At 45.7% G+C, this 22,930-nt stretch overlaps 1 protein-coding gene across 1 annotated transcript in view; it reads right to left on the minus strand.

Annotated features, from left to right (window-relative positions):
* CSMD2 (CUB and Sushi multiple domains 2) overlaps positions 1 to 22,930 on the minus strand; it is a 667,671-nt gene that overhangs the window by 184,356 nt on the left and 460,385 nt on the right. Inside the window, 3 exon segments of the mRNA XM_060018797.1 lie at positions 9,389 to 9,515; positions 14,437 to 14,628; positions 16,435 to 16,591. Of these exon segments, the coding sequence (XP_059874780.1) occupies positions 9,389 to 9,515; positions 14,437 to 14,628; positions 16,435 to 16,591 (476 nt within the window).

A 22,930-nucleotide genomic window follows, 5' to 3' on the forward strand; every position in this document is an offset into this window, starting at 1 on the left:
TTCTTACAAGACAACTACTGTGATTGTAATTTTCCTTCTGTATTTAGTTTCTTTTCATTCTTCACTTGTCTCTGTCACTGTGTTTCTAGTTCAGGAGCTCTCTTCCTCCATTTCACCATCCATTTTCTGCTATTTCTCATCCCTATTTCTTATATTTAAACGAGAATATTATCTATATACCCATTTAAAATTTCCTCTGCCTACTATGGTAAAATCTTTTCAGGAAATTGTTTCTATTTCTTTAGGAAAATGGTTCTCTTTTTTTAAGAATGGTATGTTTTAAGTAGCATCACAAGTTTTTCATTTAATTTAGTTTAATTTTTGCTTATTTGTTTACTTATTTTTTGAAAGGGAGAGATTTATAGTGGTCCAATGTGGCCAACCAACAAGGTTTGCATTTCTTTGGTTGAACTGTTTATTTTCTTCCTAAGAGATGTTGGAATTCATTTCTGGGATTGTAAACTGGCAGTCAAATTGATGTATTCTGGCCAATTCAACTATCCAGTGTAGCTCGGCTGGATTACTATTCTTGGATAATTTGAAGTAGTTTTTCTTTCTCTAGAGCTAACCTATGAAAAACTAAAGTGCCAGAGTGCACCACCACTCTTAAAGCTACATTTCTACCTACCAGGTTACCTACATCCTCTCCTTCAAACACTTTTGAGCTCCTTTTTGTTGGTTTGTTGAAATTGTAAATCTGACAAAGCCATACCCATTGTGTTTGTGCTTATCTGTTCAGTTCCTTCAGGAGGTCAGTTCTTGTGGTATGAGTACATGGACCTTCTCTGTTTAAGGTCTGACTTGCTGTCACTGCAAGGAAATAAACCTTCTGGAAGCTGCTAAACCTGAAGCCACAATTCCTGGCAAGAGCTATGAACAGAAGCTTTACTTCTGGTGCCTCCTCTGGGCCAGCTGCCTGCTTGCTGGGTAAAGGGAAGCCTCACTGACCTCAGTGGGGAATTGCTGCCCTCTGATTGATATGAAACTGCAGCGGGGCCATCTGGGCTTCAGGCACAGCCAGATGTTTTGTCTAGTCCGGCATCCTCCCAGGAAGACAAGTTCCACTGGGCAGGGGTTCTGGTTAATCAAAACCATGGCCCCCTCTCTCAGCAATCCTACTGCATCTTAACCAACAGCCAAGAACAGAGTTTCCAGGTTGCCCTCGTGTTAATCATTAAGAAGCATCTCCACAGTTAAAAATCAACAAACTAGGACTATTAGCCAAACATGAACTTTATAACTAAATGGGCATTAGGAGCAGAAATCAGAGCTTCCAGGAACAATAAGTTCTCCATTCTCCAAGTGCCCCAGATCTCTTCATGGAAAGCCTACCAGCAAAGCACTGTGTCTTATCCCTTTCCCCCTTCCCTTCTTTATAGCCAGCCGCATACAGCTCTCAACCTCAATCTAATTTGTACTCAGTTCTTCTGAGTGTAACCAGGACCCTTCAAACAGTTATACTCAATTCCTCCTTGGTTTCCCAGTCAACTTATCCTCTGCATTGCTGCCACTGAACTTCCTGAAGTGGAGATATCATCATGACATACCAGATAATGAGCTCTTTCAGAAGCAGCTACCCACTCCTTCCTCTCTTTTACATGCCTGGAAGGTCTTTACCTCCACTCTGCATGGTGAACTACTACTGTTCGGTAAAGTGTAGCTAGAGTAGCACTTCCTGTCTGTAACACCCTGCCCCTCAGCTACCACCTAAAATTATGAACTGGCCTTGCAAATGCTTTCTATTGTGTTTTGTACATACTTCTACTATAGCATTTATTTTGTTATATAAGAATCTAGGTAGGCACTATAGGTAGGCTTCTCTGTACTCCATTTCCAAACCTCTCATCTGTCTCTACTATTGAAACTGTAAAAGCAAAACAAAACTGATCTCTCACTTTCCCTCAGCCAGTCATGGCAAGTTCAGACTAATGGAATGTAGGAAGATGTCTGTGAGGATGGGGGTTCTTCCTCAATAAATATGTAAACCCTCCCTAGAAGAAAGCTCTGCTCCCTTCCCTCTTCCCTCTTCTTTGAGACTGGAACACAGACACAATGCCTGGAGCTGCAGCAGCTGACTAGGTAACTATGAGGACGAAAGCCTAAGGATGGCAGAACAAGAAGAAAAGCAATGGTATCCTGAGCAGCTGCAGGTCTGGATGGGATCTTCAGATTCTTTTTCCAGGAGAAAAAGTGAACCTCCATCTGCTGAAGCCAGCTTTAGTCAGTTTGTTTTATTTTCATTCCTAATGGATAAAATTTCTACCTGTAAGACTGAGACCTTCAAGGGAAAAGACTGTTTCTTATTTATATTTATACCCTCAGGCAGAATGCCTGGCACTAAGTGCTCCAAGTTTTTAAATGAACTGAATGTCCTTACTGTCTTCAAATTATTCCAGTGGCTGCTCGTTATCCTGAGGAATCCATGTAGAGTTCTCATCTTGGCATTCAGGGTCCCGCAGAGACCCGTCTCTACCCATGCAACCTTGTCCCCCCACATCCAGCCACATCAAGTGACTGCTTGTTCCTCCTTTGTGGACAGACCCTATACTTCCCCCTAGGTTCATGCCTTCACTCTCCTTCCCCTCAATTGGCATGCTTCCCCTCTACACTTCCAGGTAGAACTTGTCTTTCTCTTCCCCATTTCTGAACTTGGCTTGCACTTACCGGCTTGGGGGTACCTGTTTATTTGCCTATTTCCCACTAGAATATGAGCCCCTGGCAGACAAGGACTGGCCGTGGTCTGACCTTTGTGTTTCCCACCACAGAGCATCACACAGTCTCTGGCACATAGAAGGTGTTCAATGTCCTGGTTTGCTAAATGGAACTAAACTAGGGTCAGAAGAGTAAACTGGGGCCAGACAGAATGGGCCTGAAATCTGTATCACTGGGTAATTGTGAGACATTCATCCTTTCTGGGCCTCAATGATCCCATCTATAAAATGGGGACAATAATAACTGATCTAGAACCTGGTATGTTGTAGAGACTGGATAAACACTAAGTAGAGGGGAGGCCCAAGAGCAAAAGGCTTTGCCTCCCGCTCTTCCCCAGTTGTCATCTGAGCTGGTCCACTGATTATCAAAAGGAAAACTCAGACCCAACACTGGAAACTGAAAGAGGTCCCACCCATGTGGGCTGAAACTTCCATGTTCTATGAACTGACAACATAGTTAGGGGTGACATGAAGGGCACAGTTCCCTGGTCTGTTCTCCTGCTGTTAGCTGCCAGGCCTGGACAGAGTTCATCAGTCAGCCTGTCCCATTCTTGGCCCTCAGGGAGAAACACTTGCCAAATGCTGTAGGCTGCCCCCGCCCCCATGTTCAAGGGCAAGGTCTCACAGCCAGCCCACCCTTGTTGTGCACACCCAGGAAGGGCCCGCTTTTCTACATGGGCCCCACCCAGGGGTCAGCCTGAACGTGAATCCCTGCAGCCACCCACTGTCCCCCCGGGCACTCCTGGAAAGGGACTCTCTTTGCCCAGCTTGCTGGGGTGAGGCAACCACGGATCCCTCCCGTTGCCTCCAATGCTTCGTCGAGGCTGAGCAGGGTGCTGGGAGGCATCTGCAAGCCTTCTGTCTGCGCCCCCGGGGACAGTCTCATGGACTGGCCTGTGGGCTGTCGCACATCCCCTCCAGGCTGGCACACCCAAGGGAAAGACCTGCTTGACACCTGCCCCCACCAACAGCACGGCACCACCATCTGTGATCTAAGGGGTGACCTATCACCTGCTGTGCTCCGGGATGCCCATCTGGGTCAAATGAACAACCACCTACAGCTCGTGGAGGGGGTTCTCCACATTTGGGAATTACGTCCCAGGCACTGTTCTAAGTGTTCGGATATGTTAGCTCACTTCATCCTCACGGCAGCCTCAAGAGGTAGGTACCATTTTAATCACCGTGTTACAGGGAAGAGAACTGAGGCACAGGGTGCCTGCTTGAAGAGCTTCCCAAGCTACAGAGAGAATAAGAGTGGTAGGTAGTGTGGTGGCCGAGTCTGGCTCTCAGCTGCAACTTGATACTGAATGAATGACAACTGGGAGGACAACTGGGACACAAAGATAGTCAGCTGTTCAAATGATCAGCCCAAATGGCCCAACTGCAGGACGCAGTCGATGCGGGGTGGGGTGGGGTGGGGTGGGGAACAGGAGCTGTTGTAAAACAAAACATAAATACTGTCCTCAGAGAGATGCAAGATGGTAATGCATTGATAAAAACAAAAGTAAGCTGTCAAGAGAAATCTGAAAACAAAAAGTGCAGTTTTCTTGAAATAAAAACGAAAACCAAAACAAGATTTCCGAAATAAAGAGGGAGGAATCACAGAATAAATACTGTTGAAAACAGAATTAGTGAAAACACAAGACCATTGGCAGAATGCAAATGGGATACGGATCTTTCAAACCACCAGAGGAGAAACAGAGCAAATTAAATCAAATCAACTAAAAATTGGAAGAGTTAAAAATAAAAAAAAAGCAATAAAAAGCATAATATATTTTGTTTGAAAGAAAGCATAATACATTGGATGTAAAAGAAATGTATAAATCCCTGAACTCTTTCCCCTTTCTTCAAACATACATAGAACATAAGTAAGAAAAAATTCAAAAAGTAACAAGGGCACAATGCAGTAAAAGTGGAACTGATTTAAAAATCATACAAAATATATAACTTAGTAACTTTTAAGACATTCTTAAATACTCAGGTTGAAAAGAAATCTAACCTCAAATTACAGACTAGAAATAAACCCAGCTGAACAGTCTATATGAGAAAAAATAAACTCCCCCATAGAAAAATATACAAAGAGCTTGAAGCAGCAAAGGCAATTAAATACCATCTTGCCCATCAAACGGGTTAACACTGCCAGGATTGACAACATAAAGTGATGCTGGGTAGGGAAGCAGGCTTTTGGTAGATGTGTAAATTGCTGCAATAGCTAGAGGGAAATTTGAGGTCATGTATCAAAATTTGCCTTCTAAGAACATATCCTAAGGAACTCACTGGACAACTGTTTAAAGATTCATGTGTAAGGATGTTTACTCGGGCGAAAAACTGAAAATATTCACTTTATCCATAGGGAAGTAGTTAAATAAATTATGGTTGTACAGACAACAGAATTCCCTGTAACCATTAACCAGGATGAGGCTGATCTATATAGACTGAGAGGATAAGATGATGATATATGAGTAAAGGGTAAAACACAAAGCAAGTTACCGAGCCACTCAAAGAGGTGATCTCGTTTTAGCAAGCATGCTTATTGCATTTGCTTTCTGTAGACGCTGGCATACAAAATACCTAAAAGAGGAAGCTGAACAAATGGATATCAGTGGCTATCTTATGTAGGGTGTGCAGAGGAGAACAGAGTAAGACGATGGGGACTTTTGATTTCTACTTTATAAACTTCTTTATGGTTTGTACTCTAAATTTTTAAAAATGAGTATCTCCTTTTTATAAAGAAAAATTCCGTACAGAAATTCTCACTTAAAAAATAATAACTAAGTCTTACTCTGAATAAGGGCAGAAACACAAAAGGGGCTTTTTTGTGTTTGTCTGAATTCTATCTGATTACAAATTCCCTTAACTTTGTGGCCGGTGATCCCAGGGAGGGGTGGCGGGATATGGGGGGCGGTGAGGGAGAGAGAGGAGAGAGGGAGAGAACACGCTAGAGTACAGATGTGCACGAGGACACTGCAGACGCTAGCTGGCACGGCAGCCTGGGGTGGAGGGATCGCAGGAGGAAGGCGAAAGTGTCCCATCACTCCCTCCCCATCTTTTGGCCACTCTCCGTGCAGCCTCTGCTCATGTGCATCAGCTCCTTGGAGGTTGTGTGACTCCAAGAAACCTTCCCAATGGAGGGCTGAGGTCACTTGCATCCTCTCCCCGCCACTCCCCACCTCAGGGTCCTCACACACACAGCCAGCAGGCCCCCTCTATAGTTCTTTCTATCTCTGGAGAGAATATTTCCTCTATTTGTCTCGATCCTCTCTTCCTGAGGGCTAGGAAGGGATGCTCTGCTCTCCCCTCCAGCCCACCCCACACCCATCATTCCTGGAAGTGATAACAGTCCTCACGTCTGCCCAGAAATGCCATCACTGAATTCTTGTGCTCTCCCTGTCAGCCGCGCTGAGATCTCTCGGCTCTCCTCCCACCCTTCTCCTAAACCTGAATTCCCGGGGACTGATGGCGCATGTCATGGGTGTGCTAAGGTTACTATGTCATGGAGGAGATGCACGCCCAAGTACTTAGGCAAGAAGTATCAGGATGTCTACAGTTACCTTTGTGGGATTCAGCCAAAAAAGAAAAAAAAAAAAAGGGACAGAGAGAAAAAAAAGAAAGAGGGCAAATATTCACAGTAGTTGAGTCTAGGTGGGAGGGAAGCAGGTGCTCGGCATACTGCTCGACTTTTCTATTGTACATATTGTATGTTGCACAACAAAAAAATAGGGAAACAGAAGAAATCTGTTTCCACATTTCTTGAGGCGAGTGAGACCGGCTGGTGTGACTCCTTAAATGTCTCCTGAACTCATCCCTTCTTCTCCATCCTTCTTCTCCATCCTTCTTCTCCATCCCATCGCCACTGGCAGGGTTCAGGTCTCCTCATCCCGACGACACTCTGGAGATGGCCTCCTCCTCACTGGGGTCCCAGACCCCATCTGTCCCCTTCTCCACAAGGCTGCCACGACAGGGCCAAACTCAGCATCACGGCCGCCACGGTCCTCTGTGCTCTGGCTGCATGCAGCCCGCTCCACCAGTTTCATCCCTCACCATGGCCCATCCCTCCACCAGATCTCAGGTGATGCTCCAGCCACGGCGACCAGCTCCTTGAGCCCGCACACCCTGCATCACCTCTTCTGCCTAGTAGGCCCTTCTGTCCTGCCAACCTTCTTCCTTGGCTACCTGGCAACTCCTCTCCATCCTACACGACTTATTCTAGTGTTTTCATTTCCAGGATAGCCTCTCTGGTCTCCTGTCCAACTGTTCAGTCCCCTGCCCCCTCCTTCCACCACCTCGCTCTGTGTACACGCACATCTCCTCTTTGCCAACAGCGGCCGTGGTCTTATTCATCTGGGCAACGCCAGTGTCTCCCACAGGCACTGCCATGTATTCAGCAGACAGCTATTACATGGAGGAACGAATGAATGAATGAGTAACGTGCAAGGTGGGAACATGGGAAAACCTCCTGATTTGTATATGGAGACACCTGTGACGAATTCATTGTTCATTTACTATTTACTGAGGGACCTTCGTGGATCTGCTAGTCATAAATCTACCTTTATATCTGAGTCCTGCTTGCTTCATTCATTCATTCATTCAACACTTGACACTTGTTAAGCCTCTGCCACTGTGCTGAGAGCCAGGAGACTTGTGAAGATGAATCGGGCAGAGAGCGTGGCTCTGGCTGGGGAGCTAAAGCAGGAGCATAAATGGAGGAGAGGAGTGGTCAGTGTCACAAGGGAAATACAGGCCATGGGCAATGGGAACGCAGAAGCGGAGAAAGGACTCCTAGGAGTCTCCTGCGAGTGGACTGGGGGAGACTTCCTGGGTGAGCTGACATGTGCACTTGACTTTGAGGGAGCGAGAGTTGTAGACTTAAGTCTTTGGAGGGAGGGGAGCATTCCGGGGAGGGCAGAGTGGAAACCAAGGCACTGAGCACGGCCGTGAGTACATGTACAGGGGCCACTAGCAATTCAGCTTTGTCATTGAAGAGAAGTGGTGGGAAATAAGGTTGGGAGGTGGGTTGAAGTCCTGACAGCCTTGAAAACCAGGATAAGATGTTCAGCTCCTGTGAGCATGGGTGCCACGCAAGGGTTCTAGTTAGAGTGTGAGTTGACCAGGCATGCTTCCAGAAAGTGATTCCAGAAGCAGTGTGGGATGAAGTTTTGTATTTAACACAAAACCCCCAAGAGCTCTGCTGACCTCATTTTGCACAGGGCCGAGCTCAAAAACTTGCACGTGGCAAACACTTCATACATTTCTTTAACTGGACTGGGTCTAAGACGATGTGTACATCAGCGAATGTGCAAACAGCTGTATCTCTGGCAGCAACACACCCGTTCAGCCAGTTCCCCTTCACGGAGACCTCGCCAGGGCAGGGAACCTCTCCTAGCCACATTTCTGCCTCTTGTCTTGACTCCCCACTCTTCCAAAGTCTCAACAGTTCATCCCTGGATTACTGCGACAGACTTTTGACTGGTTTTCTTCCCATGAGCTCCCTCCACTGTAAATAACCCTGCTTAGGAACCTTCCACGGCGCCCTCTTGCTTACTGGCATTTAGCATCCTCCGTCAGCAGGCTGCTTCCTAACCCAGTCTGTCTCCCATTCCTTTCCGCATGCATTCCCCACGCCAACCAGACCATTCCCGCTCCAACTGCCTGGTTCAATTCTCTAGCCATACCTCATCCATCCTGCCACGCCAACCTCCTCTTTTCCTCACAGCTCCTCTGAACCCAGTTTGCCAGCAGCATCATCTGGTGCGAAGATTCAGAAAGACCTGGATCCACGCCCCAGGCTTTCTGCTTCACTGTGTGAGCTTAGACACACTATGAATTCTCCTGGAATCTCAGTTCTCTCATCTATAAAATGGGAGTAATAAGAATGTCTATTTATTTTTAGGGCTTACTATTCGTATTACCAGGGCTACTGTGAAGAGTTAATAAGACGTTACGTGTGCCAGGCCCTGTGCTCAATAAATGGTAAAGCTCTTTTCTTCTCTGACTCTTTGGAACTCCAAAAAGTACTTCCTGTTAGTCAAGCACGTACGTGGAAAAGAAGTTACATTTTGAGGGAATATGTACACAGTACCTGACAGTATGCTGGGCTTTTCTGACTATTGCTTCCACAACTCTAAATCACAAGCATTTTTGTTCTCATTTTACAGACGTAGAAACTCAGACTGAGAAAGGGAAGCAATCTGGGGTCATACAGTTCTAAACTGACCTTTACTACCATCAGAGAAACAACCACCGAACCATGAATAAATATTTCCTATGTTTCAAGCACTGTGCTGAGTACATTACCTGCAGTGTCTCGGTTAGATGCTTTATCCCGAGAAGCCAACATTATAACTCATACGCCACAGATGGAGAGGAGAAGAAACTTACCCAAAGTCCTACAAATGGCAAACGGCTGGGCTGGGATTCACGCCTATGCCCTCAGCTGCTGTGCGGACACCGTACCGCCTAGGCCAGTGAATTGTCTGAACTTGGATTGCAGCCCTGTGATGCCGAGGCTGGCCTTTTCAGGTTTTCCATGGGCCCCGGCCTGAGCCCGGGGTCATAGCAACCACTGTTGCTCACCAGGGCCTCCAGGTGAGGTGGGCAGGGCCAGCCACTGGCTGGTGGACTGGTGATGACTCCCCTGAACAGCTGGCAACGGTTCCTCTGCTGGCCCTGGCACTTACCCGATGGTGCAGCCGGCACTGGCCTCGATGGTCCAGATGCAGTTGAGGTTGTGCTCGTAGGGAGCTGGATACCCGGGTGACAGCACCTGCCCCGACTCCTCTCCTTTCACCGTCCCGCCACACTCGGCTGAAAGAAATCCCAGAAGAGTGAGCTTCAGGGGGTGACCTGTGCTCACAGCGGCCACCCACTGGCTCCTCCGGCCTGTGTGCCAGGGTCCCTCTCGTTCATGCCAGGTGGCTGAGTGCAGCATAGAGAAAGGCCCTTGGACGAGACTTGTATCCAGGATCTACAAAAGCCCTTACAGCTCAACAATGAAAAGACAGAGTTCAGTTAAAAAATTGGCAAAGCCTTTGAACAGACATTTCTGCAAAGAAAGTATACAAATGGCCAAGAAGCACAAGAAAAGATGTGTAACATCATTAGTCATTAGGGAAATGTAAATCAAAACCACAGTGAGATCCCACTTCATAACCTCTAGGACGGTCATAATCAAAAAGACAGACTAACGTGTAGGTGGGGATGTGGAGAAACTGGAACCCTCAGACATCGCTGGTGGGAGTGCAAAATGGTGCAGCTACTCTGGAAGACAGTTTCCTATACAGGTCCTCAAAATGTTGCCCTATGACCCCAGCAATTTTGCTCTTGGATACATACTCAAGAGAAACGAAAACGTATGTTCAGATGAAAACTTGTACACGAATGACCACGGCAGCATTATTCATAATATCCCCAAAAGGGAAATGACCCAAATGTCCATCAGCTGTTGAACAGATTCACAAATGTGGTATGCCCGTACCATGGAATATTACCTGATCGTAAAAAAGAAGGAGGTATTGACGCACGATACAACGTGGATGAACGTAATGCTGAAAACGTTATGCTGTGTTAGAGAAGCCAGGCGCAAAAAGCCTCATATTGTGTGTTTCTATTTATATAAAATATCTAGAACAGACAAATCTACAGAGACAGAAAGTACATTTGTAGTTGCCAAGGCCTGACGAGGAGCGGCCGTGGGAGGGATTGCGAATGGGTATAGGGTTCCTTCTGGGGAGACAAGATGTTCAAAAATTAGATTGTGGTGATGGTTGCACCACCCTGTGACTACACTGGAAAGCAGTGAGTGGTACACTTTAAAGGGGCCAACTGTATGGTACGTGAAGTCTATCTCATTAAAGCTATTACAAAAACGGCCCCTGGGGGTAGGGCTGATGGCCCACTCTGTGACCAGATCTTTGAGGTCTCCTGAGAAGGCACAGACATGTGAACCTGGTCACTGACAGGAACTGGGCCTGTGTCACGTGGCCGGAGCACAAGGCGTGGCGTCCTTCCCCCGGAGACCTGGAGGAAGAGGCGGCCACAGTGTGTGCCCTGCGCCCTGACAGACGCACATCCACGGCAAGTGGCAGCACAGAGGAGGAGGTGATCGGTTTCCTCCAGCGCAGGGCAGGGAGAGGCGGGCGGGTGGGTGGGAGGCGTAGGCTGGGGAGGCCGACAGGGAAGAGTACTGCGAACCTCCTTGGGGGTGGGAAACAGCATGGCAGCTTGGGGGACGGGGTATGAGATGGGGCCTGGAGGGAGGCAGGGCTGGAAAGCTGGGCGAGCATCTTTCATCGGAGGGCACCGCACAGAACTGCAGTGTTTATGCACGAGAGTAAATTGATCACTTTACACACTAGTGCCCTTTACACATTAGAGAGAATGCTCCTGTGGCAGTGTGAAGGGGCGCAGAGGGGTGGACCTAGAGGCAGGGCACCAGTGAAGAGGTCCATCTCCCCGTGAGAGCAGCCCTCCAGGTCACAGGCTGGCCTTCTTCCTCCCCACGTCTAATCTGCCTCTGAGCCCCAGGGCTCAGGTGCTTTTCACACCTGCCCCCCCTCTGCCCCCACTGTTAGAGTCGTGGCTCAGGCCCTTACCATCTCTAGGGTGGCAGAGTTGCGTCCCCCGCAGCAGTGCCACCAGAAGGACCTTTCTAAAATACAAAACTGGCCATATCACTGCTTGCTTTCCTCCTTCCCAGAGTGAAGTCCAAGCTCCTTAGGAGAGCCCATCAAGTCCCCCCGGAGAGGCTCCCTTTGGCCTTTTCTGGCCCCGTCCTGGCACCCCTTGGTCCAGCCAAGTGTGATAAACTCCACAAGCCCAGGCACACTGGGCCTCTTCAGGCCTCTCCTTGGACTGACAAGTCGGCCAACATCTTCCCCATGCAATCTTTTGTGACACCCTCCCCTCCTCACATCGAGTTGACACTATCCTCCTTTGCGTCTCCATTATAACATGAACTGGTTTTTATCACAGACGTGTAACCGGTTATCAAAATCTACCTCCTTCACTCCTCAGCAGCAGGAACCTTGTCTTACTTATATTTGTACATCAAGTGCCTAGCATGGTGTTTGGCACGTCACAGATGCTTTAACAAGGGTTTATCGAATGAACAGGTGGGTGGATGATCAAATGAACGAGAGAAGCTTACTGCTTCCCAGGCGAGTTACTATGAAGGGTCTGAATCAAGGGAGCGTGAGAGAAGATGAAGAGATTTGTTGCAAAGCTTTTTAGGAAAGATCTGATTAAGCAAGATCTTAGAAGTAGGAGATGAGGGGATCAAAGTCACACTGGGAGACTGACCTTCACCTGTTGCTACAAAGGACCCATCAAGCGTCTCTTGGGCCCCCTGGCTTGCCCCGGGCCCACTAAGGCAGGGCGGGAGAGGGGCCCTCTACAGTGAGCCCACGCACGAGACCGGGCCCTTTCTTCCCGCGTAACTACCCCCGTGTTGACGTTGGGGTGGGAGATGCCAACCTGAATGAGATGTCGGGCTGCACAGGCCGGCAGCAGGGAGCAGGGTGTGGATAGGAGGATGAGCTGTAAGTTGTGGGGAGGAAGCCTTTCTGGCTCCACAAATAGCAGAGGCAGCTAGAAACGGGCCAGGACATTATCCCTGCCCCTGCGCTGTAGCCTCCTTCCGTATTCCCGATGCGACAGTCCCTTCTGCTTCCCAGAGGCAAGTGTTTGGAGGCAGGGGCACCAGCAGCATTTCCTCGGGGACACGACTGCTCCTTCCTCAGGGGTCACTTTATCTGGGGACGGACAGGGGGGCAGGGGGAGCCAGGTGGCTGGCATGCAGCAGATTTACCAACAAGACCCTAAGACTCTCGTCTTTCTGGTCTTCTCCCTTATGCCCATCCTACAGCCCTGGCTGCTTCGTTGGGGCTGTAGCATCCACTCATCCACAAAGAAAACAGCTGGATGTTGACCACGATCAAGTCCATCACAACATGACATGTGTAAAACTATACACACGTAATCCCAAACACACAGCCTCCCTCCCCTTCGTGGGGCCTGAGGGAGTCTCGGTGGGGAAGCCCTCTGAGGTTCAAAGTGCAAGTACCCTCACTAGCACTGCTTGAGTGGATTCTCTAAGTTTGGTCCAACTGGCAGGTTAGATACTCAGAAGGACCTTATGGTGGAGCTTTTTGCAAAGTAAATAAGTGTCTTGCAGTGTGAACCATCACCTCCTTCACATTTCGTTTGCTTTGGCTTTCCTATGGCATCATACTGTTGTCTGTTTATGCCTGTGTCTCCCTCACTGGCCTGGGATCTGCTTTTCCCTGTATCCCCAGTGCCTGGCAGAGGGCCTGGCACATGAATGAAACAAGGGGACAAAAACAGGGAAGCAGGGAGGAAGGGATGGGGCATGCCTGTGGACGAGGTCTACTTGAGCAGACGGAGGAAGATTCTAGAGGCCACTATCCTGATCTATCCACAGCCAGGTTTGAAATCCTCACCGTTAGACCCTCTGTTGGGTAGCAATGTCGAAGGTCCTGTTAACATGCAGTCGCCTGGGGTAAAAGAACATCGCTCTTACCTCCCCGCCTGTGGGTGATGTCTACCCATCCTTTCAAGTCTCAATTGAAATATCACCTCCTAGGCACAACTTTCTCGAATTCCCTCAACGCTTTGGTACTTACTCTTTTTACAGTGCTTATCTTGTATTACAATGACCTGTTTATGTGTCTCTTCTCCTTGCCGGGGTATGGACTCCCCAAGGGCAGGAAGAATGCTTTATTCTTTCCTTTTTATTTCTCCGCCTCTGTACATACCCAAACATGCACCTGCGAGGACTCTGGCAGGTGGCGCTTAGTAGGCACTTAAACGTTCTCCCGGTGGATGGTTTGTCCTTGTAAGATTAACCAGAGCTGCACAGCCGTGCTGAGGTTGTGAGCCATGGGGCAGGAGATGGAGAGAGGGAAAGGTGTGGTGTTTGGGGCTGGGGATACAGGACAAAGCAGCGTGGTGGAATCCTGGTCAGCAGGGAGGGTCACACGCACAGTGAGGCGGGGGGTGAGAGGTGGAAAGGCCACACAGACAGACGGACGGGTGTTGCCTATTTCCCACCTCTGCCTTGAACCAGGCTTCTCTTGTCCTGTGACACAGGATGAAGCTTCCAGAGAGCCTGTGCTGACATGCTGGAAGCACCACAGGCTTAAGAAGGTGCTAGTTCATTATCTTATTCTTTCTTAAGTGTGAGATAGATGCTAGCTCATGATCTGACTCTTTCTCAAGAACAAGACAGATGTTAGTTCATGACCTGACTCTTTCAACATTCCGGAAAAGGAAGCATAAGCCCCATTTTGCCTATGGGGAAACTGAGGCCAGAGTGAGCTGGAGACTCATCTGAGACTTGGCGTTGAAGGAACCCCTGGAACCAGGCAAAAAGTCCACCTCTTCCTTCAAACTGACCCTCCCACCTCTCCGCCAGGAGAGGATTACGATTCTGAGGGCATGACCTGGCTCTGGTCCCGCTTGCTAAATGTATGACAGCGGCAAGCCACCGCCTGGCCTTGCTGTCGTGCGGGTGTAATAAGGTGTGAGAGTGAGGACATGCGGAAGGGTGGGCAGGGCCAGCCAGGACTCCGGTGAACAGGACGGTTCAGATGGCCTCAAGGCCCTGGAGTGTGAGGGCCAACGGGAGACCCTTAATGAGACCAGAGCTGGGTACTCGGGGTTAGGGGACACCCGAGGGGGGTCACCTGAAGAGCAAGAGGCCTCCTACCGACACAAGTGGGGAGCGGCCGGTCCCAGGTCCTGCGCTCCCCACTCAGACACAGCAGCGCCTCACTGCCCCGCAGGCTGTACCCAGGGTCACAGCCGAAGGACACAGAGCTCCCTGCGAAATGGCCTCCATCGCGAACCTTGTAGCCAAACTGGGGGGTTCCTGGGTCCTCACATTTGATGAGTTCGAAACCTGGGGATGAGAGAAGAGATAAGGGTGATCAAGAGGTGTCATGGCACACACCACACCCCGCCCTCCCCACCCCCCACCAAGAGCACGCATCCTTAAGGAAGCCCCCCAGCACAGGCCCCTGGGCCCTGATGGAGACGCCCCTCGGGGTGTCACATGGCTGTGCTCAGGTAAGGGTCTGTTACGGAGTGTTCGTTCTCCCTGTTGCTATATGTAAATGACTTCACTTATTTCTCCCAGGACAGCTTTTAATAGTTTTCAGGTATAGAGTCCGGATTTCCTATTTTTTTTGTTGGTTTGACCCCATAGCATTTTGGTAGTGGGAGCTGCTCTTCCCATCTTGTTAACTGAGACAGTCTGATGGGAGAGTGTACTATGGAAAAGTCACTCTAAATGTATGTTTCAAAGCTCAATTTTGTCCCGCTTAAATACACTCTATTGAACGAGCCTGGAGAAGGAGACCTCTGTGAGCTCACACAGAGCTCCTAGGGCACGGTGGCCACCTGTGTCAGCTCTCACTTGTTACTCACAGGTCTTACCGGGAGGGGTAACTGTGCATTGCACAGCTGAGAATATTGACTCGGGAAGGTCACACAAATTGTTCCAAAGTCACACAATCTCAGATGACAGAAACGGCATTTGAATATGACTCTGTTTAATCCTCCTCCACTGATGGGCCTGCTGTAACAGCACAGACCCTACACACCCAGGCAAGAGGAATCTTGAGTGCACTCATCGGTTTTCTTATTTTAACAGCTTTATTGAGACATAACTTACATACTAAACGCTCCCCCAACTAAAGTATATCATTCAGTGTCTTTTAGTTTATCCACAGAGTTGTGCAACTAACATTGCAATCGACTTTAGGACATTTTCATCACCTCAAAGAGAAGGTGATTTCCCCTCAACTCCCTCATCCCCAGGCAACTAACACATTTCCTTCTGTCTCTATGGAACTGCCTCTTCTGGACAGTTCATATAAACGGTTCATGCAATACACGTGTCTACATGTACTGTGACAGGCTTCTTTCGCTTCTCATCATGTGGCCAAGGGTCACCCACATTGCAGCATGGATCAGAACTGGATCCTTTTCTATGGCCAAATAATAGCCCATTGTATGGAGGGACACGTCCCATTTTACTTATCCATTTATCAGCTGATGGATATTCACTGGCTTTTAAAATAGGCTACAAAAGCACATTTCTTTGTAGCCACTGGGCAAGTAGAAGCTCAAATAGATGAATAAAATAGCTGTGAAGCCGAAGTATGGAGATGTCATCCCAAGTACTCTGCGGCTGTGTACACACCTCGGTGCTTTCTGTTTTTGAAATCTCAGGAGTAAAGGAGAAAGTTAAAATCAGGAAAAAAGGGAAAGAATCAAGCCTCGACTCTTTAGGGAGTAGTAAAAAAGAGCATAATTATACATTAATGCTTGCATTTTTTACATCTGACTGTAGCTGAACATTAGTTTATAAATGTCACCATGAGGAAAGGCTATCTTTGGTTGCTTTAATTCAAAGGCTCAGCGCTTATTGTTTTTAGTGAGTAAATGGTGATTAGTGAGTCAAAGGTGTGCTGTGACTCTCAGCTAAGTTACTCACAGGTGTAACCATGGAGCTGTACGCCAAGTGGCAGCTTATCCAAATCACGGGCACAATGCCTTAGGGGAAACAGTCAGCTAAACACACATCAGTTAGAGAAAATCAAACCCACTAACTGAGGGGTGATGTCCCAGAGCCCAGCCTCTCTGTGTGTGGAACCGGGGAAAGCCCGATTTCACTGTCCACTCAGATGAGAAAAAGACTTACTGGAAAACTGCAGCTCAAAGCCCTTGCTGGTGTTCTCAGCATCAGAAATGAAATCAAGCCACAGACTGCTGGACGTGCTGTTCAATGTCACCCCCAGCATCTCAGAGCGGCTGAACACCCCCAGCAAACGGGCGGAGTTGTTGTTGCCATCGTAGACCTGGACACGGGAGAGACCCCAACCCCACATCAGCATGGCCTTATCTTGAACAAGGGTTTCCCACCCAACAGCCCACATTCCCAGAGTTTAGCACTGATAACAACTGTTAGAGGGACAGTCAGTCATCAGATGCAAGGAAGACAGCAGAGTGGAGTTGCCACCGGGTGAGTTACCAGCCCCGCTAGCCTACTTGGTACCAGTTCTGTGCCCAGCCCATCTCGGTGTGAATCATACCCCTAGGAACTGGTTGCTGTTCTAACCTTTCCAGAGGAGATCTGGTCTTAGTTCCCCCACCCCCAGATGGTACCAGCTTACTCTTCAGCAGCTTGGGGAGACCAGGTTGGGGCTGCCTGAGTGCCCAAACCATCTGTTTCTGCAGACAGGCAGGCTGAAAGCATTTGACTTTTCTGCATTGCTAAACACTCCATCCTGCCCTTCCAGGAGATGAGACAATCGTCCTCCTCCCTAATCCCACCCCACTGTGGCAGTGGCCTCAGTCTCACACTCTGCTGGACATGACCCCTAGGATCCAGCAGGATGGAATTAAAATGTCCAGCGTGTCAGGTGTCATGGTATCTTCCCCTTCCCCAAGCTCGGTCTCTGCCCCTTCCCTCCTAAAATGAGGGCTCCAACGAGGGCTGGAGCAAGCCAGGGGTGGAATCGTGCAGGCATCTGGCTTGCCTGACTCCCGTCTGTCCCCTGAACTGCTGAGCACCAGCAAAGACAAGAATCGTCAGAATAATGAACTGGCTCCCCAGGTTCCGAGGTTGCTGCTCCTTTCCAGATAACTGTGCAAATAACAACAGAATTTGTGATTGAGTGAAGGACGCCCTGTTGCTTTGGTAAACATCAACGATGGGATCTATGGGTGGGCGATGAATATTTGTGCGTGGCACAGGATGTGGTACCAGCTGCCAGCAAATTGGAACAATATTTCCATTCTTTCTACTATTCATGAAGCAAAGCTTTCTAAAAGAAGCCACCCTTCAAGCTAACAGTGCTGTATATCAGAGGTTTGTTTAGGCCCCTGGGAGCTTCAAAAGTCTGTTTCCAGATCCTATGTGCAATTGTTTTATATCGCTGATAGACTGGCAGAATTCCAGAGTGCCAGCAGACATAGACGTGACACCAGTTCAAAGAGTTCAGCCCACTGCTGCATCCAGGTTGTTATAAAAAGAGTTTTATCCATTAAAACATATATTTTGGGGGGCTTCCCTGGTGGCGCAGTGGTTGGGAGTCCGCCTGCCGATGCAGGGGACGCGGGTTCGTGCCCCGGTCCGGGAGGATCCCACATGCCGTGGAGCGGCTGGGCCCGTGAGCCATGGCCACTGAGCCTGTGCGTCTGGAGCCTGTGCTCCGCAACGGGAGAGGCCACAACAGTGAGAGGCCTGCGTACCGCAAAAAACAAAAAAAACATATATTTTCTAATTAACTGATCAAGGCATTAATCATCAACACTTGCTAACATCACAATAAGAGAGACAACCAGACATCATGTGCTTGTTAATGGAAAACACACCAATACCTATGGTGTCATTTTGCCAAAAAAACATCAAACCTGAATCAGATCAAGCCACTGGATCCAATTTCCAACTTATAGGAAATATGGAGGACAGAGGGACATATGAAATGAATACATTACAAATAAACAAGTTACAAATAAATTACAAGGGAGTGAAAAAGAAGAGATGGAGGTAAAACCTAAAGACTAAAAAAATACTTGAGGCAACTAATCCAATATGTACAAGTTATTTGGATCCTGATTCAAATAAACTGTAAATTTAAAAAATATTACATTTATGAGATAATTGGAAATTTGAACACTCACTGGATATATTATGGTATTAAGAAATTGTTGTTAATCAATAAAAGTATAATGGAAATAGGATTTTTTCCTTAATTTCAAAGCATAATTCATCTTAATTCATTAAGACTATTTTTGTTCTTAATATGTCATTACGATAAAATATTCATTGCAGGCAATTTATAACACAGAAAAGCACTAAGAAACTGAAGGCAACTTTCAGCACTCATGACATTTTGGTGACTATCTTTCTAGGCTTCGTTCTATGTATATCTTTCCTTATATAGTTTTTAAATTTATTGTTTTATAAAAGCAAGATCAAACTATAGATACTATATGGTAACCTGCTCTTTCACTTAATATAATGTGTATATTTTTCAAATCATTAAATATTTTTTCCACAACAGCACTTAAACAGCTGTAGAAATTATCATCATAAAATTAACCCAACCCACAATATAATCATTCACATATCACTGTCCAGAATATGGGGAATATGTGCCCTGGCACATAAGACGCACTCAACAAATGTACGATAAATAAATAAACCGATATTTTCTTTCAGTAATTTTGTTCGTAAATCCACCTGGAATTTTGGCATATGGTATAAGATATATTTTCTTCCTGGTTGATTAGCCATTTTTAACAAAACCCTGTTTGTAAATATTCCACCCATCACCAACTTTAAATCCAACTTTATCACATATATAGTTATATAAATTTTTTTGTTCAACTTTCTATTCTACTGCAGTTATCTATTTGCCTATTCCTGTGCATGATCTAAACTGTTTTAATTATTGTAGCTTTGTAATATATTTAAATATTTGGTAGGATGAGTCCCCTCACATTTGTCTTCTTTTAATTTAAAAAATTGTCTTCCCATGTTTATTATCTTAGATAAACTCAAGAAGAATTTTCTCAATTTAAGAGAAACAACTACCCCCAATCCCTCCAAAAGACCCAAAACAACTTGTATAATTCTGACTGATTAATATTAAATGCCTGGATTGATAAGAAAGAAAACATATCTATATGATAGTAAATCTTCCTATCCATATACATGACATCTGGCTCCATTTTAATCAAGTTGTCTTTTATATCTCTCAGTAAAATTCTGTACTTATTCCTGGGCATTTTTATATTTTTTATTGATACTGGGAATTGGGCCCTTGTATACATTTATTTCCTAACAGAATATTGCTTGTCCGTAAGGAAATTGCTTTGATGGTCCAGTTCATCATTATATACAGGTGATGGATTTATCCCTGACAAATCCAAGAGAATCTATACACACCCATTACATCTAACCTTCTTTCTTTCTTTTTATCTATTATAGGTTTCCACTTTTTTCAGCTTTATTGAAGTGTAACAGATGAATAAAAATTCCATATATTTAAGGTGTACAAATCAAATTTATTTATTTATTTATTTATTTATGGTTGAGTTGGGTCTTCATTGCTGCGCACGGGCTTTCTGTAGTTGTGGCACGCAGGGCCTACTCTTCGTTGCGGTGTGCGGGCTTCTCACTGCGGTGGCCTCTCCTGTTGCGGAGCACAGTCTCCAGGCATGCAGGCTTCAGTAGTTGTGGCACACAGGCTCAGTAGTTGTGGCTCATGGGCTCTAGAGCGCAGGCTTAGTAGTTGAGGCGCACAGGCTTAGTTGCTCCGCGGCATGTGGGATCCTCCCGGACCAGGGATCGAACCCGTGTCCCCTGCATTGGCAGGCGGATTCTTAACCACTGCGCCACCAGGGAAGTCCCATACAACTTGATTTTTGATATGCACATACCACTACATCTAATAAGACAGTTCAGCAAGATGGCTGCCTTCAAAATGAATATGCTTAAATGGATAGCTTTTAACACACAGTTTCAATGTAACATTCCTATGAACAATGCTACATGCATGTCTGCTTACACACAGGTGCTCAAGTTTCTCTAGGGCATATATCTAGAACTAAAACAGCGAAGAGAAGCAGGTTGAACATGTAAGGCACATCTTCAACTTTGTTAGATGTTGTCAGACTGCTCTCCAAAGAGTAATACCAATTTAATCTCTCACTAGCAACGTATGACAGCTTTCATTGCTTTATATCTTCACCAACACTTGATATTTTCAGGCACTCTAAAATTTTCCAATATGATGGGTGTGAAATGGTATCCCATTTGAATTTGTATGTCCCTGATTATCACTAAAGTGGAATATCTTTTTGTATGTTTATCAATTCTACTTTCCTATTCTGTGAATTGCCTATTCATAGCCTTTGCTCAGCCCTGAATATGAAACCTCCCTGCATTTATTTTAGTTTTATGTCCTTCAGTATAATTTCCTCAGTAAAGATTATACACATTTTCATTAGGCTTATTCCTAGGTGTCTTATAGTTTTTGTTTCTATTATGAGACCTTCTCCCCACCTCTGAATACATGTTTGAATTGGTTGTAGAAACACCAGCAGCTTTGCTAAATTGTCTTATTGGTCTGATAGGTTATCAACTGGTTGTTTTATATTTTCCAAATAAGAGACAATTTGGATATTCTCTTCTAATTGTTATAGTTTCTTTGTTCTTTTCTTTGTATAATTGCAGTGGCTTGGATCTGAATACTATTGGTGGTAGCAGAACTGGTGTTGTTCCTGACTTTACTGGGAATCCTTAGGAAGTTTTGTCATTAAGTATAATGTTTGCTATACGTGTTGGCAGAAAATTTTTATTAGATTAAGAAAGTTCTGTCCATAGCTTTATGAGATATTTTTAAAAATCATGAATCAGTACTGAATTTCATCACACGATGTTTCGGGACACTTTGGCAGGATCATGTATTTTTCTCTCCTAATCTGTTTATAGGATGAAATTGCTGATATTGGACTGCTCTTGACCTACAAAAATGACAATTTCATATGGGTTGCCCAATAAAGACAATTAGGAGCTTTTGTAATGTTGACACATCCTTACGTTCCTGGAATCCATCCTATTGGTCATTTTTGTTTTAATGCACAGCTAGATTCAACATGATACTGTATTTAGGATTTTTTGTTGTTGTTGTTGTTGTGGTACGGGGGCCTCTCACTGCTGTGGCCTCTCCCATTGTGGAGCACAGGCTCCGGACACGCAGGCTCAGCGGCCATGGTTCATGGGCCCAGCCGCTCCGCAGCATGTGGGATCTTCCCGGACTGGGGCACGAACCCGTGTGCCCTGCATTGGCAGGCGGACTCTCAATCACTGCACCACCAGGGAAGCCCTGTATTTAGGATTTTTAGATCTATGGTCATAAGTGAAACTGGCCTAATACTTTATGCTGCCCTTATTCAGTTTGATATCAATATTTCTACTTGTCCTATTTAAATAAAGTGAGTGGGGAGATGGATACTAATTTTTCTCTTTTCTGACACAGTTTGATTATTGCAGGGATTAATTGTTTCTTGAAGTTTGTGAGTTTACCTGTAAAATAGGCTAGGTCTGGGGACTTTGAGAGAGAATACGGGAGAATTCCAATGTTTTAAATGGTTATTGGTTTATTCAGATTTGTATTTCTTCTTGATATTAGTACTTATTATCTATAAAAATTTCCATTTCATTTAAGCTTTCAGATTTTTTGTCTTATGCTTTTTCCTAAACATTTTCTTATTGTTTTCATAATCTCTACCTTATCTATGACTATGTTCCTTTTTCATTCTTAAAATTACATATTTGTGGCTTCTTTATTCCTTGATCAGTCCCGTAAATTTTGTCTGTTTTACTATTTTTCAAAGAACCAGTTGGTTTTGTTGATAATTGCTATTTTTTAAAGTTATCTTTTTTCAGTCACTTTTGCTTTTATCTTTAAAAGTATTTCTTCCACTCTCTTTGGATTTATTCTGTTATATTATTCAAGCTACCTAAATCCTTATTTATTTTTAACCTAGGTGATACGTCAGAGACTATCAGAGGTATATTAAATCTTCCACAATGACTGTGACCTTATTAAAATTTTTTACATTTCTAGCAATTTTTATTTAATTTATTCATGCTATGTTATTTGGCACATAAAGTTTTACTGTGAATTGATTGTGCATTTTATTAATATAAGAGAATTCTCTTTTTCATTTCATTATGAGATGTGAGAGAAGTTCTCACATTTATCTTATAATAAAGTGATTTCATTTTTCTGTGGTTTACCATCTTCTGTTCATTGCGTCCATTCCATTTTTTAATTGGGTGATTATGTTTTTCATCTCTTCAGTCTTCCCTCATCTCAGATTGCTCTGTTTTCATTATTGCCTATTTTTGTGTCATAAATATAATATTCTCTCAAATCCTGTTAAGAATACAAATTAGACGTTTTTAAAGTGTTTTTTTTTCTTTGTTGCTTGCAGAGGGGCAATTAACTCTGACTCCTCAGACGGGTCCCCTTCTTCTGATCTACTGAATATTCACACATATCCAGTTCATTTTCCGGTTGGCACACCATGACAGATGGAAAATAAAAATGGATAATGGAAAGACCCAGTAGCTCCCCTAAGGGGGAGCAGAAGAGTTAAGCCAGAAGAGGCCATAGTAG

This window comes from Delphinus delphis, chromosome 1, assembly GCF_949987515.2.
Source record: "Delphinus delphis chromosome 1, mDelDel1.2, whole genome shotgun sequence".
Taxonomy (NCBI): domain Eukaryota; kingdom Metazoa; phylum Chordata; class Mammalia; order Artiodactyla; family Delphinidae; genus Delphinus; species Delphinus delphis.